General features: G+C 32.1%; 2 protein-coding genes and 1 long non-coding RNA gene across 5 annotated transcripts in view; all 3 read right to left on the bottom strand.

The window, feature by feature from the left end:
* Positions 1–655: 655 nt before the first annotated feature.
* LOC122360700 lies at positions 656–7,312 on the bottom strand. The gene is made up of 3 exons (XR_006252831.1): positions 7,180–7,312; positions 6,007–6,077; positions 656–1,422 (listed from the first exon to the last, which is right to left on the bottom strand). It is a non-coding gene; the product is annotated as an uncharacterized LOC122360700 (long non-coding RNA).
* A 3,615-nt stretch (positions 7,313–10,927) lies between these two features.
* On the bottom strand, positions 10,928–12,578 carry LOC122360721 (hepcidin antimicrobial peptide). 2 transcript variants are annotated; one of them, XM_043261548.1, is made up of 3 exons: positions 12,443–12,578; positions 12,302–12,367; positions 10,928–11,359 (listed from the first exon to the last, which is right to left on the bottom strand). In XM_043261548.1, exons 1-3 carry the CDS (start codon positions 12,527–12,529, stop codon positions 11,261–11,263), a joined length of 252 nt encoding a protein of 83 aa, XP_043117483.1. In that variant the 5' UTR covers positions 12,530–12,578; the 3' UTR covers positions 10,928–11,260. The 2 variants fall into 2 exon arrangements, with proteins under 2 accessions (XP_043117483.1, XP_043117485.1); XM_043261550.1 differs by having other exon boundaries at positions 12,302–12,364.
* Positions 12,579–15,331: 2,753 nt separating this feature from the next.
* LOC122360719 (upstream stimulatory factor 2) overlaps positions 15,332–15,927 on the bottom strand; it is a 21,738-nt gene continuing 21,142 nt past the window's right edge. For both annotated transcript variants that reach the window (XM_043261545.1, XM_043261543.1), the window contains exon 15: positions 15,332–15,927. This exon is cut by the window's right edge. The gene's annotated coding sequence lies outside the window, so the exon portion shown is untranslated.

The raw sequence follows: 15,927 nt of genomic DNA, 5'->3' as shown, positions 1-15,927 counted from the left end.
AACCTTGATAATAATCAGAAATCTTGGAGAAATGATGATGAAAATTCAGATTTGATTGCGGGACTAAATTACATTTTGGAATACGTTCACATAAATAAAAAAAACAATCACAATTTCACTGTTTTTATTATATTTTCAGCCCGGTCTCACAGCAATTCCTACATAATTCGTATGAAATCGTATGAATGACCTACACACAACCCCACCACTACCTGTCACTGGGGTTATATAGTGCTAAATAGTACAAATGACTGAATGAAATATGTATGAATTGCTCGTGACGCTGTGTTTTTTTTTTTTTTATCAAATAACCGCAGCCCTGGAGATCCCTTCAAGAGTGCATTCCAGTTAATCTCAATCAAGCTGCAGTTGTTGACGTTATATTTTTTTAATTATTATTATTGGTAAAAAACACAAAGTTCAATGAAAGTTCAATATCTAAAATGGGCTCTCTGGGGAAGCTTGAATTTAAATTTGAAGAAATTTTTTAAAATGACAGAAATCGTAAAGATACTTGTAAACAAGCCGTGTTCTAATCGTCACGACGACCGTCCCGGTTTGGAATTTCACGGAATGTAGATATATTCCGAAAGCCCCCACCAGACCACTCCATCATCGAATCACTCCGGCGTTTCTTTAAACGAATCCGGTCCTCTTCCCGTCCTCCTCCCGCGTTTACCCATCACCCGACGCGCTCGCATTACGAGGCCTCCGTGGTTTTTATTTACTTCATTCCCTCAATCCTTTCTATTCATTCGCCTGTTATTCCAGTTAAGCGTTCGGCACGCCGTTATCAATTTCTGGATAAGATCCAATTCTTCCTCCAGCCTCCTTCCTGCTCGAAGCCCTCATCTGAGGCCTATTGAACGTCTCGTTCTATGCGCTCCCCTAATTTCCTCATCGTTTTCTATTCGCCGGTACTTGTCTCTTCCTCCATCTTCGTTACACACCTCTCTCTCAGGGAAAAAAAAAATAAAAGGATAAGACGTCGCACTCGGAGGCTGTTTGGTCCAACGTGGTAATCAGTTTGCAAATCATTGCAGTGTGAGAGGAAAGTGCTAGTGAGCTATTTGGATCGCTCTGCTTTAATCTAAGAGACGTCTGGGCCGCGGAGCGTGCCGTTAAGAGTGGATTTGGGGAGCTCTAAAAGCCATAGAGAGAGAGAGACATATTTCTTTGGAAACGAAGCACCTCATAAAACCTTCCTGAGCCTGAATGATGACGGAATACAAAACACTCCCGGCAAAGCTGGGCTTTATGGCGACTGCAGTTTTGTGGCCTGCATTGTGAGGAAGAAGAGAGTCGTGTTCGCGTGCGACGAGCGTTGCTGGAGATCACGAGCCCGACAGACTCTTCAACACAAGTGGAGGCAGGGAAACAAGCTTTCGGGACAATTGGTGGCTTTGGGTGATACGCTGCTTTCTGTCGGAGAACCGGAAGATGTTTTAAAGAAACATAAAATGTGCTAATAATTCCACATAGCTCTTCGTATGTCAGTATGAAATACAAAGCAGATGAAATGATTATGACAAGATAGCCGTGCTTATTGAATATAGTTTGGGCTTTTCATACCACAGGGGAAAAAAAAATAAAAAAATCAGTAATGTCCTTGCTAATCACTCTCAAGGCATAAAAATGTTGAATATAATAGTATTTATCTATTATTGAAAGGAATCTGTGGCTCCCTAGGTAAAGTTAATGTCAATCAAGAAATAAATAACAGACAAAATTATATGTGGTTAATGTCAACATGCATTTACATTGAGAAAAAAAATCTCTACCTGAATGAAAAATAAAAATTATGCACGGTCACATTTATTTAATCTGATGTGAACAAATAAAATATCTTTTGCATTTTGGTCCAAACATCTATTGTTTAACTTTAAGATTCTTAATATATTTATATATATACACACATATATATATATATATATATATATATATATATATATATATATATATATATATATATATATATATACACACACATATATATATATATATATATATATATATATATATATATATATATATATATTTTTTTTTTTTTTTTTTTTTATTATTATTTATTTTATTTTTTTTTGTACTATATTATACATTATTTCTGATGTTTACTATGTAATGTAAATAATTAATATCTTAGAGAGCTTACTGAATATGACTTAAGAATCTGTTGCATTACTGTCTTAATATAATAAATAGAACAGAGTAGAATAATGTATTTATATGTATATGTAATGTAATATATAATAATGTGTATGCATTTAAAATATTGGTACTACTTTTAACAGGACATTGTTATGAACACTGTTATGAAACGTTTTGTCCAGATTTGAACACATAATATAAAAAAAAAACTGAAAGAGGTCATATTCTTTAAAGATATACAATTGTTCATAATCAAAGTGATTGCCACAAAGTTTTAATCTGATGAAAAACAAAAAAATATATACTTGCATATAAATCTATAATGTGTGTGTAGTTAATGCAGCAGATTACAAATCCATCGGACTAATATAATATAAAAATGATTTTGGAACTACATGAGGGTAAGTAAATAATGACAGATTTTTCATTTCTGCTAAAGTATTCCTTTAAATAATGCCACACGTTTTGCAAATCACTCTCAAGGCCAAAAATGTGGACTACTCTAGCGCTCTCGAAGTCTCCGTTTGGCGCTGTCCGCTGGACTGAGCACAGGCGGCTGGGAAACTCTTCGGAGGGAGCGTGTGTGAATGCAGATGGCTGGAGACGTGGAGATGGCAGCTGCAGTCGATGAGCAGCGCCGGGATGATGAAGTGGGCCGGGCAGGTGGAGGGGGGGGGGCTGCTTGCTCACCTATAAAAAGCGGCGTCCTCGCGGGAGCTGAGTCAGCGAGCGGGACGGCGCTCAGCGGAGCCGCATGCGTAATTCCACCAAAGACCCATTTGTTTAGGTGTCTCTGCACCCCTGCATGGATATAACTCAAAGGAGCTCCGGTGGGGCGCGGATGCACAAAAAAAGACATTGGAACGGACGGCTAGCGCTCATCCGAGGCCCACTCAGCAAACTAGCATTGCGATGCGGCCAAGTCTGAATTGAGACTGCCTAGAACATTCAATTCAGTTCCTGAATTTGTTTTGAGCTGGCAAAACAGCATGCGGAGCTGGATTTCAAACGTATGCATCTAATAGTGCAATTTATTCCAACTGCCTGAAGTGCTTTTTAAGCATGTGTTTAGATATATAAATAATGGGACATTTTAGGGAATTTAAGAAACTGACTTACTTTTATATTATCATTTTTAAAAATGTTTATTATTATTATTATTATTGTTATAATTATTTTGTATATACACTGCAGTATATAATACGTGTAGCCTCTTACTTTTAATACATTAAAATAAAAAATAATATAAATAAATAAAATGTGAAACATTAATACTTACACAATTTTATATGATAGAATTTTTTTATAATTTTATTATATTGGTGATGAATAAACTATTTGTCTGTTTTCCAATTCATTTAAAATATATATAATAAATATGGATTAATTCTCAAATTATGATAAATTTTTTTTTATTATATTGGTAATCACTTTATATTTTTAAAAAAGTGTATTTAAATAAATAAATACATAAATAATCTTTTTAATCTAATGCGCTTTTAATCCAGCGTGTTTATATTTTATTTTATCAAAAATGTATTATTTAACGTTTAATTAATATTAATATCTCTATATTTAATATCATTGCTCTTAATAATTTAACTCAAACCCCCTTTTGTGGACCATTGCGAAAGAACAACGCTCCAATTTACTGAGAGCATCAAACATGTTAAAAAGTAAAGCGAACACTATTTTTGCTTCGTGTTGGACAAATGAGAGTTGCGTGACTTGAATTTCACTGCAATGCAATTTAATAACGTCGTTTCCTGCCGTTTCCATTTCAAATTTCGATTCGACATCCTGTTGGACGTGACCGATTCGATTCATTTCCAGACTCGCGAATCAAAAGGTAATCAGTTCTTAAATTGCGAACTTTTCCCCAACCCTGCAGCGGACGCGCGTCTTCGGCATTAATGCAAATCCTGTGATAGCCACAGGCGCGCTGAATCATCATGGCGATCAGAAGACGCCCCGGATCACCTTGCACGAGTTCCTCGGAGGCGCGCGAGATGATTGCTTAATGCGCTGTGCTGCTGCCATTAAGCTGCTGCTTTGAAGACGTGTGCAGATGCTCCCTAAACCTCCGAGTAATCAGATGAGGATTGCGTAAGGCAGTTTTACAAATGATCACGCAGGATGGAGCGAATACAAAAGAGCAGAGACTGTAATTAGGACAGCTCCCCTGGCGGTACTGAGGTGCATGTGTGTTACTCCTTTCTTTAATTTCTCACTGTACGAGTCAAAATCACGTGCACTGTGTTTGCAGGAACTGATTTTGGTTGACATTCAGAATGGACAGTTTATATGAATTCTGAACAAAGAGGTCGAGGTTAATTGGCCGTTGCTGGTAGATGCTGAAATTGCACTATTCTGCCGTGAGAGTGCCTTTTTGTAATGTTGGGATACTGGGTACGCGGGCATTTTGATACAGCAAGCGACATAAAAATTATTAATTTTTTTATGTTATAGAAGATGTTTTAACCTGTGCCTATTTTGATGAAATGCACTTACTCTCAGATTATTGTAGAAAACAATATTTTATTTGAATTGTAGTGAAATATTGTAATAAGTAAAAATAAAATAATAATAATATTTATTTTCTTTATTTATTTATTAGTAGTAGTAGTAGTAGTATTCGTCTAATATATTAAATATGTGCCAGGCTCTCATTGAAATAACAACATTTTAAGAAAATGATTTTTATGGTATAAAAATTTACATTTTCTGAAAAAATGTGATTATATTTTCTAATGACAAAATAATTATTTAAAAAATTATTTTCTAGCCTATAGAAGATTTAATAATCGGATATGTGCCAGCCTCATATGTAAATGAATTATTTAATGATTTTCATAAACTGTACTTGCTTCCAGATTATAATTGTAAATAATTAAAAAAATAATAATAATACATTTTTATGAATTTGATGTACTTCTACAATATTAAAACGTTTTTATATACAAAATGTAAATAATTTAATTTCTAATTCATGTATTTTTTGTAAATAAAAATATTGAAATAAAATTATTGAAATATACTATATTACATATTAAAGATTATTTTACAATTACTTTATGTTATGTAAAAATAGAACAAAAAATATATATATATTTATATATCAAATACAAATTGTTCACATAAAAAAAGAGGTAACTGCAAAGTTGAATGTCCATGATTTCAACACCTTTTAAACAACTTACTATTAAGGGGAAGTTATAAAGTCAGGGCACAAACCCAAAAGTTAACCTTTCGACACCCTTAGAAATGAGAAAAAAGTAATTAAAAGTTAAAGCTATTACATCATTTAAAATTATAGACTGTTTCCATAGTTTTCCCAGGGACAGAAGAGCGGCAGTAATTGTTTATATATTCAGCAGAACTCACCCTATACTTGCAAATTCAATCTCTCCTGTCCCACAGGAGCACGTCTACAAACATCTTGTCTTGTTTTTCTTATCTTCTGCACATTCTGAACAGCTACTATAATGCATGTTGGTCGAGACAAATGAATAGACAATTTTTTTTTTTTTTTTTTTTTTCTTCTCTTGTATTGAAATGAAAGAGGCCATGCACCGATAGACAGCTGGACAAGAGAGAGAGGGAGAGGGGAGGAATACATGAGCCGCGTTTTGTTTTGTTTTTTGCTTTCCTTTGAGTTATTTGTGCAGAAGCGGTGCTGCACGCATTTGCCTACTGAAGTGATGTAGTCAGCAAGAACAAAGCAGTGCTGTGACTCACTAATATTAGACCATTCTGCCCCTCTGTGTTACTTCACAATCACCTGCACTGCATCCCAGAGCAAGCTTATGGAACGTCTTAAAGGAGTAGTTCACCCTAATGAGAAAATCATCTACTCACCCTCACGACGTTCTGAATCTGGAGGAATCTCTTTCTTCGGTGCAAGGCACCAGAATGTCCCATGATGACACCTGTCAGAGATCAGTTAAAATGCACATGAAATATCATGAATAAAATATTCTGTATATAGAAAATAATACCATAGAGAAAAATAAAAATACAAATATATATATATATATATTTGTTTTATAGTTATTATATATTATTTATTTTCTATGGTTTTATTTTATATATATATATATATATTTTTTTTTTTTTTTTTTTTTTATATACATGTTTATATATGTGTAGTGTGTTTATTTATTATAGATACATACTATATATTAAACATATTTACTTGTACATAAGTATATTTCTATTATTACATTTTATTTAATATATAAACAATTTTATTATTAAATATATACATGCTTGTGTTTGTATTTATACACCGTCATATATCATTTAAACAACGACTTTTATTTTGAATGACTATACCTAATAAAAATGGCTGAAATCTTTAAAAATATTTAAATTAAAATCATTACAACTGTTCTTAATTAAACTAAAATAACACTTAATTTAATACTCAGCTGTTTTTGAATGGTCCCAAATGAAAAAAAAATGCATGTACAACATATCTGAAATTGTCTCTTTTTTGAATAAAAAATAAAAATGCATTTTTTTCCCCTTTGTTTTCACACTCGACACGTTCGCCTTTGATTGTTTTGTTGATCGTTTTGTTGCGTTCTCGTCCCCTTTGTAGTCTAACAACTGCATTTCTGCAAAACATCTCCTTTTGTGCTCCACGCATAAATAAAAGAAGTCATAGAGGTGTATAGTGAGTAAATGGCTGCAGAATTTTTCCCTTTTTGAGTGAATTATTCAGTGTCGGTGAAGTTCACACAACAAGCAAACAATGAACCTTGATTTGGAAATGTGCCATTTGCATTGACTGATTATGCACGATTGAGGGGGTGGACTAGAAACAGCACATACATTTAAAACATTACTTTGTGAGTAACAGTATACCTGAAAATGGCAGTATAAGTCAATCTCCAGCTGAACAACACACAAACCTAACTGAAAAATTACATATATGGCATCTGAAATATGAACTTATAGTAAAGTGACCGAAATACCGTTATTAATAGTGCTTGGTTTCTTTTTAGAAAGTATATCCCCTATACATACCGCCTAAAATCCGGCATTTGTGGCTTTATTTTCCTTCTGGCGTGCTACTTATTTATCGCTTCGACGTTCGCTTTAGATCCCGCCTCCTCGCGTTCCACGATTGGTCGATTCCGTGGGAGCCTGCGCGCTATTGGCCGAACCACCTTTCAGTCATTACCTTCGTGAAGTACGAAAAATAACCCAAAAACCCAGGTGTTTTCTATCTACGCGCGTCTCATTGGCTCTGCTATGTTTACATTACATCACAAACTCGATCAAGCATTTCGACTTTCAGGGATTAAAGTAAAGCAGCGTTAAAACAGCGGGAAATACCGCATGCGGTTCTCCAAAGGAGTCCCTTGATGTAATATCATAGTCATATAAAAACGCCTTTTAGTACCGCTCTCAATTTATGGCCGTGAAACACATGCGTGTGCTAAATTATGCATGAGAGACCGGCCTTTATATTCTATATTAATCTCAGCACTGTTATGTGGTTTGGCCAGTGTTAAAATTTCCGAGCAGATGCGGTGCAGCATTAGGAGCAGATGGCGAAATGCAGGGACTGGATACAGTATATCCTGTACGGAGAGAGCAGACCGAACCCGAATCGCACAGCCCGTATCACGCGTTTGTTCTGGAACGAGCCAGAAGCCACGAGCCGCCGCCGTGAAGCTCCAGTTGTTGGAGCCAAGATAAGACTTTACATACCAATGAAACTACTGGGGTGTCACGCTCTTAAAGGGAGAGCTCGCCTCGAAATGAAAACGCTGTCATCGATTACTCCTGCGTTTTTCTGCGCACATCCAGCTCTTTTGCGCGCGACAATAAGAGGTCTAAACCTTCTAAAAAGGATAAAAGTCTAGCATATGTTTTTTATCCAAAGCCACTTACAAACGAGGACGATCGAAACCAACAAAAGAGCACCAGCATGCAAGCATAGTCTAATAATCTCGTCTTTTAACTATGGCTAAAAAAAAAAATGGCGCATCACATTCTGAGTCTTCCAGAGAAACATTAGCATTCAAAACATGGGGTTAAAAAGGGTCACTGGATGCTAAATTCGCTTCACCGAGTGTGTTTTGGACATCCGTTCTATGATGACAAAATCCACCAGGTATTTTTATATATTGCTATTAAAAATCCTCTCAAATCGGCCTGCTGTGAGATTTCAGTGACGTAGTTGTGCACAGGCCCCTCCCACCAGAGTTGATTGACAAGACCGTCTTACCTCAGACACGGCCGGAAGGAGCTGTTATCAGTTCTCCATCGAGTTGACTTCGGTGCAGAGGAAGACTAAAAGTCTCCTATTAAGCGATTGAGGCGTTTAGCTGTTGGATGTAATAATAAATAGAGTAGTCGTCACTTACTCCCTGCATTTGAGCGGAGGATTTCGTTCTGAAGGGAATGCGCCGATCAGCGATCTACATAAACGCGTCTACGTTTCGCGCGAATCATTCCTGATCTGTTTTGTCTACAGAAAAAGTGAGTATAAAGGCGTTTTATGAATCTTTGCGAATAGCTTTTGCTAATAATGCACTAGTTAGCCAGTTCAGCGGCTAAAGTAAACAGTTTTAGCAACGGCTCCTAGCTCCATGGAAGAAAGGGGCGGGGTCGTTCAGCGGCTAAAGTAAACAGTCTCTTAGCAACGGCTCCTCGCTCCATGGAAGAAAGGGGCGGGGTCAGCAGAGCTCATTAGCATTTAAAGCAACACGGGCTAGAATCGCTCCTGAAAACAGCTGAAATTTTGACAGGGTGAAAAGTATTTCAACCAAAGAATGATGTATATTTTTCATTTCGACCCATTTAAAATCCCTTCAGGTCACCAAGGCTTCATTTATTTGATATAATTAGGGAGCGGGGGTTTGGGAACAAATAAGTTGTGAAATATTATCACAATTTAAAATAACCTTTGTCTGTGCGAATGTAACATGTAATTTATTCTGCTGCATTCTCAGCATCCTTCCTTCAGAATTCAGACATCTGTCGCTTAAAAACTGTAGAATATTTCCGTCGAAACCGTGATATATATTTTAAGTTTTTTAGATGAATAGAAAGTTAATGAAACATATAAAACGACTTTATTGCCGCTTTCGATCGATTTAATGCATGCTTACCGAATGAAAGCGATTCATTTCAAATAAAGTGCACGATTAACGACCAAATTTCAAACCGAAACGTAAAAAGTGAATAAGCCTCTCCGAGCTGTAGTCACCGAAAAGGTCCTCATCAGCTGGACAGAGAAGGAACGAGAGCGACTGCCAACATTCCTTTGTACTAATTAAAACTAACGACTCCAGGTGCTGCCTGCAATCGACGTAACGAAGAGCCAGGCGGCATGTTTGCGTTGGTGGTTTGCCTTGATTAAAGTCTTCATCCATTCTGCTTAGGAACCTCAAGCTCACCGAATAACGTTGCTGACACAAGTTCAGTATGAATTATATATAATACATGATGTTAAAGCTGTTGAGATTTGAGAGGCCGTTTCAGAAAGTGTGTCTAAATTCACCGTGTCTGATCTAAAAGCTAGTCAGACACCTGTTTTATAGACCTTGTGATGCAAAGCCTGGCTAAGAAATTGTGCAGCATCACGTGTATTTCACAGAAAACTGCAACAAGCTCAATGTCAAAGGTATTGATGAAAAATACATTAGTCTGATTAAAAGCTGACAATAGTCTCAAAAGTGGTGTGCATGTAATTAAGCTGTTTCGTTAGTTAATTCGTTAGTTTTAATTAACATAAAAATAATAATATTTATTTTAAATATTTACATTAATATCTATATTAAAATATTTACATTAATATCCGCTATTATTATGAGTAATTAATATATATGAACTATTACTATAATTAGTAATATTATATTGTTATTTTTACAGATGCGTGTGCAACTGTCTAGCAGATATATCATATTTATTTAAAATATTTACATTAATATCAATATTAAAATATTTACATTAATATCTAATATATGATTTATTAGTTATTAATATATATTAACGAATAATATAATTAGTAATATATTATTATTTCTACAGATTTGTGTGCAACTACCTATCATAAAATCATATAATAATATTTATGTAAAATATTGACATTAATATCTAATATTATATTATATATTAGTTATTAAAATATATTAACTATTAATATAATTAGTAATATTATATTATTATTTTTACCGATTTGTGTGCAACTGCCTAGCATATAAAATCATATAATATTTATTTTAAATATTTGCATTAATATCTATATTAAAATATCTATATTAAAATATTTACATTAATATCTATTATATCATTTATTAGTCATGATATATATATTAACTATTAATGATTTTACACACACACACACACATATAATTTAAATATAATATTAATATTATAGCTTTACACTCAAACATGCACACTCTTTCTCTCTTTCTAAAAATAAATAATATTTATTACTAAATTAAAAAATTAAAATTAAACTAATTAAAAAAACAGAATAATTAAAAAATAATATTATATTGTGCGGGTATTAACAGTATAATAAAATGTATTTTTGTAATAAGATAATAATTGATATAATTTCTATTTAATGTAAGTCAAGGTGGTGGGTTTTAAACAGAACTGGTATCTCTGCTGTAGGCTCTGAATCTCTCTGAGGTGCACAAATACAGCATTTCTGCCTTATACAGGTGTGTGTGTGTGTGTGTGTGTGTGTGTGTGTGTGTCTCTAGCGCCCCCTAGAGATTGACTCCACAGACTGACCTCCAACAACAACGAGTCAAACGTAAAATCATTTTATTACAAACATCCAAAAGCTTCATATTTACCGAACAATCATCGCACACAGGAATAACAATATATACATGTATAAAACATAGAAAATCATAAAAGTAGGTGAGTTCTCATATTGCTAGTTCAATTTCAGTAGCTGCAACTTCAACAAAGCGGTGTGCGCGCCGCCACGAAGCCTGCATTTATACCCGTTTCAAACAACATGGCGCCGCAGGGAAATCATTTCAGCTGGGTTTTTGAAGACAGAAGTCCAAATAAGTTAATGTTTCAAAGCAACTCTTTCCCTGAGCACACAGGACTTGGGGAAACGGCCGCAGGATCAGAATTTGCAGCAGTATCCGCAGCCTTTGTTACGGCAGCAGTTGCAGCAGTATCTGCACAGAGACAGATGACTCTGACGCTTCACCCTGAACAGGGACTACAGAGAGGAAACAAATGTAAAATAACGTAAAATATATATATATATATATATATATATATATATATATATATATATATATATATAAATCAATTATAATACATATTAATTAATTACTGCATATATATATATATATATATATATATATATATATATATATATATATATATATATATATATATATATAGTTTTTAAGTTTCCTAAACACTTTCAATTAAAATGCAAAAATAAATAAATATATATATATACATATATTACATGCTAATTAATTATATTAATTATTGCATATTTATATAAAATAATTTTTAAAGTTTTCTAAACACATTCAATTAAAATGTAAAAAAATCTATAATATATATTAATTAATTATATTATTTATTGTATATATATATATATATATATATATATATATATATATATATATATATATAGTTTTTCTACCTTGAAATGACCCAATGTAGAATTAAATAAAATTATAAAAATAGAAAATAATATTAACTTAAAATGTATTTAAAAACAAAATTAATATAATGAATGATAAAAAGTTATATTAAATAATACAACATTAAAAACTGTTTCATTCAATTTGATTTAAATTAAATAATGTAAAAAAAAAATCATAATAATAATAATAACAATAAGGAATAATAATGGGAATATAAATAATATACAATAAAAGGTTTAGTTAAATATAAAATATTAATTCAAAATTATTCATATTTATAAAATCTATTACTTATATACAGTATGTGTATAAATATAAAAAGTACAAAAATATTCTGATTTAAATCTATTAATTATATACAGTGTGTGTGTGTGTGTAATTATGTTTAAAAATAAAATATATATAATTTTTAAAAATAAAATAATAAGTGGAAAAACATAAAGAATGTAAAAGTTTTCCGTTCAATTAAATTTAAAAGACAAGTGCTGGTTACGTACCTGGAGATTTGGATTAGTTTCCGTGAGATGCTCGTTCTCCTGTGGCGTTTCAGTTTCTTCAGTCTGCTGATGAAGCACAGAAGGTCATGTTGTATGTGTTTCACCAGGGGAGCGTGTGGAGATGTTTAACATGACGCTCACCTGTGTGAAGGGAACGGCCTCGGTCTGGAGCAGGCAGACGCACGCCACGACCACCGCGGCAGCGAGAGCCACTCGTGTCAGCTTCATCTTCACTTGTGTTCTGATGTAGAGGATGATATCTGCTGAAGAGGTTCCTCGGTTCTTCTGCTCATGACGGGCGCCGCTCTGATATTTATACTGAGCTCAGAGAGCCCTTTGACCTGCGGGACTCTTCCCGTCAGCTCTTACACAACTCTGGAAACCGTCACACGCTCTGGAAATCACAGCAGAGATGAACGAATCAACTGATGAGTGATTCAATCGACTCTAACGAATCCATTTCCATGTTGGTTTACCTCAAGAAAGAGCCTCGGCTCAGTACTGAACAAATTTAAAGGACTGATAAAGTTCATTTTTATCAAAAGTTCTGTTTTAAACAACATATTATTTTCCCTCATACTCCTAAATCGATATAATCCTTTGTTCATTCATTAAAGTAGAACGTAAACCAGTTCTTTAAAAACTAAATGAACATTGCTGTCAGTTTTCTTGTCATATATACCGATGCTTTTTGCTTATGCCAAAAAAAATTAACAAAATGATATATACTATATTCATATATTTTTATTTATTTATTTTTTTTTTAGATCTATTTTATTTCTTTATTGTTATATAAATTCTATATTACGTTTTATTATATTTAATTTTAAAATATATATTTCTTTTATATTTATTTGATTTTAAAAAAATCGTTATTTGATTTATTTTGTCTATTTTGTTATTTTTCATCGTTCTTAATGTTATTGTATTTCCTTTATTTCTTATTATATATACCTTTCTTGTGTTGTGACAGAAAAATCAATTATTATACAATGATGAATACATAATAAAACATAACATAATAAACATATAATATTATCATCTTTAATATTTGCTTAAAGCCATATTGGTTTTTACGGTGCATCTAAAAGAAATGTTACAAACATGAATAAATATTTATTGGTATAAATGTATAAATACATAAGATTAAATACACACACACATTATATATATATATATATATATATATATATATATATACACACACACATATATATATATATATATATATATATATATATATATATATATATATATATGTATATTTATATTAGTATATATATATATATATATATATATATATATATATATATATATATATATATATATATATCAATATAAATATACATATATATATAAATAAAATAAAAAATATATATATACACACACACACATATGCACATGCATATAAGTATTATATATAAAAAATAAATCTATGTGTCACTGTAAAAAAAAAAAATTATTAAAAACATATGGCCTATCCAGAAGATATTTATTTAGCATTTAACATTTATTTTTTTCCTCTGCCCATTATAAGAATATTAAAAAATGTTCAGTTCAACTTAAATGAATCTTTTGAGCATTTTTCTGAATAAATTCCAGCTTTACTAAAATGTGTGCCCCGAGAACTCCTCTAAGAAATGTTTCCACGCGAAAAGAGAAGCGGTTACGCTTTAAATACATTACATCACATTATGTATATTTCTCTCTCTCTCTCTCTCTCTCTCTCTCTCTCTCTTTTCATCTCCTCCGTTGCGTCTCTGTTATGCAGACTTTGATGAATATGATCCAGGTATTCGGTGGATTCGGGGACATTAGCACACTGTGCACAGTATGCTGCGCTGATTAAAAAATAAATAAAGAAACAGGGAACCCTCATTACAATGCGTCTCGTGATGCCTATGATCATAGATTATATAAAGAGCGTTTACTGTGATTTATACGGTAAGAAGAAACAGAAAAGCATGCATCACCCACAGAGTGCATTACTACATATTTTAAACCGTCATCGTTCCCCAAAATGTGACCTAGACTTGTCCTTTTATTTAATGGAAATGTTGTCATCAGGAGAATAATAAACGCTGTCCGTGTTTTATGGCGATTTCATGCGCACTTCAGATTCTCACAACGATAATTGAAATGGTTATTGATGTTGGTCACGGTTTATATTTATTGACGTTATTGACAGCCGCCGGCAGAAGGTTATCTGAGGCTTACCTCGTGAGGACCAGGCTGCTATTAATTCATCTACGCATCAACATGCTGTGTAATTTATTCACTTATTCTAGTTACGTGGGTGTGGCACCTATAAATAAATGTAATAAATTCTATAAAGAATTAATAACACGCGGTCAAGTTTTTGATTTTCTGGCACGATAATGTGTAATACTTTTATAATGTTATAAAGGTATACTGTATTTTATACTGAATCTATTTATATCCTGTCTGGCAAATTAACTTTTTTAAGATTTTAATTTAAAACATACATACATTTTTTTAATATATATATATATATATATATATATATATATATATATATATATATATATATGAGAATTCCCTATTTTTTTATATTTATATATTTATTTATATTTATAAATGTGTATATATATATATATATATATATATATATATATATATATATATATATATATATATATATATATACACATTTCTAAATATAAATAAATATATAAAAATATAAATATAAAAAAATAGGAATTCTCATATATATATATATATATATATATATATATATATATATATATACACATTTCTAAATATAAATAAATATATAAAAATATAAATATAAAAAAATAGGGAATTCTCATATATATATATATATATATATATATATATATATATATATATATACACATTTCTAAATATAAATAAATATATAAAAAAATATAAATATAAAAAAATAGAATTCTCATATATATATATATATATATATATACACACACACACACACACATACATATATATATATTAGTCCAGATTTTTTCATATTTTTGAGTTTATTTTTAGATTTAGTAGTTTATTCAGTCATTTTTATACTAATATTTTAATACAGATTTTTTTTATGGAAGAAAAATTCTATATGAATATTTAATAAAATACATATTAAAAAGTATTTTTCAATTAGTATACGTTTTTATACGTTCAGATATCTTCTGTTGTAAAAGTGGTGCGCTTTAGTTATTTTTAACCGTGCGTGTTCAAATGATTATTTATCTGTGTTTCGGGTTTATTTTTATTTATTTTTTTGTAAATTCTGTTTTTGATCATTACTGGCGTGTTTGAGTCATTAGTTATATTACTTTATCAGTTGTATTAGTTGTATTAGTTTTTTCATGCCTGATTAATTGACTCTTTCGAAAGCCTGATTCATGATTCGTTTGCATCATCCCTCAAAAGCTGGTGTTTGTAATATTTCCCGACGCCAGCGCTATCAGCCGGGATCTTCTGCTCAAACAGACGCAGACCCGACAGGCGCCACAGCCGTCCCCGGGCCAATGACCCCTCTCCTCGTCTCTTACCTGCGCTTCCCGCTTCTGTCAAGAGCCCATCCACTCACACTTTCCCAAAACACCACCAAAACGTGACGCCCGAAAACCTGTTGT

This window comes from Puntigrus tetrazona, chromosome 16 (assembly GCF_018831695.1).
Source record: "Puntigrus tetrazona isolate hp1 chromosome 16, ASM1883169v1, whole genome shotgun sequence".
NCBI classification, from domain to species: Eukaryota; Metazoa; Chordata; class Actinopteri; order Cypriniformes; family Cyprinidae; genus Puntigrus; species Puntigrus tetrazona.
This window is presented reverse-complemented; position numbering and strand designations above follow the sequence as displayed.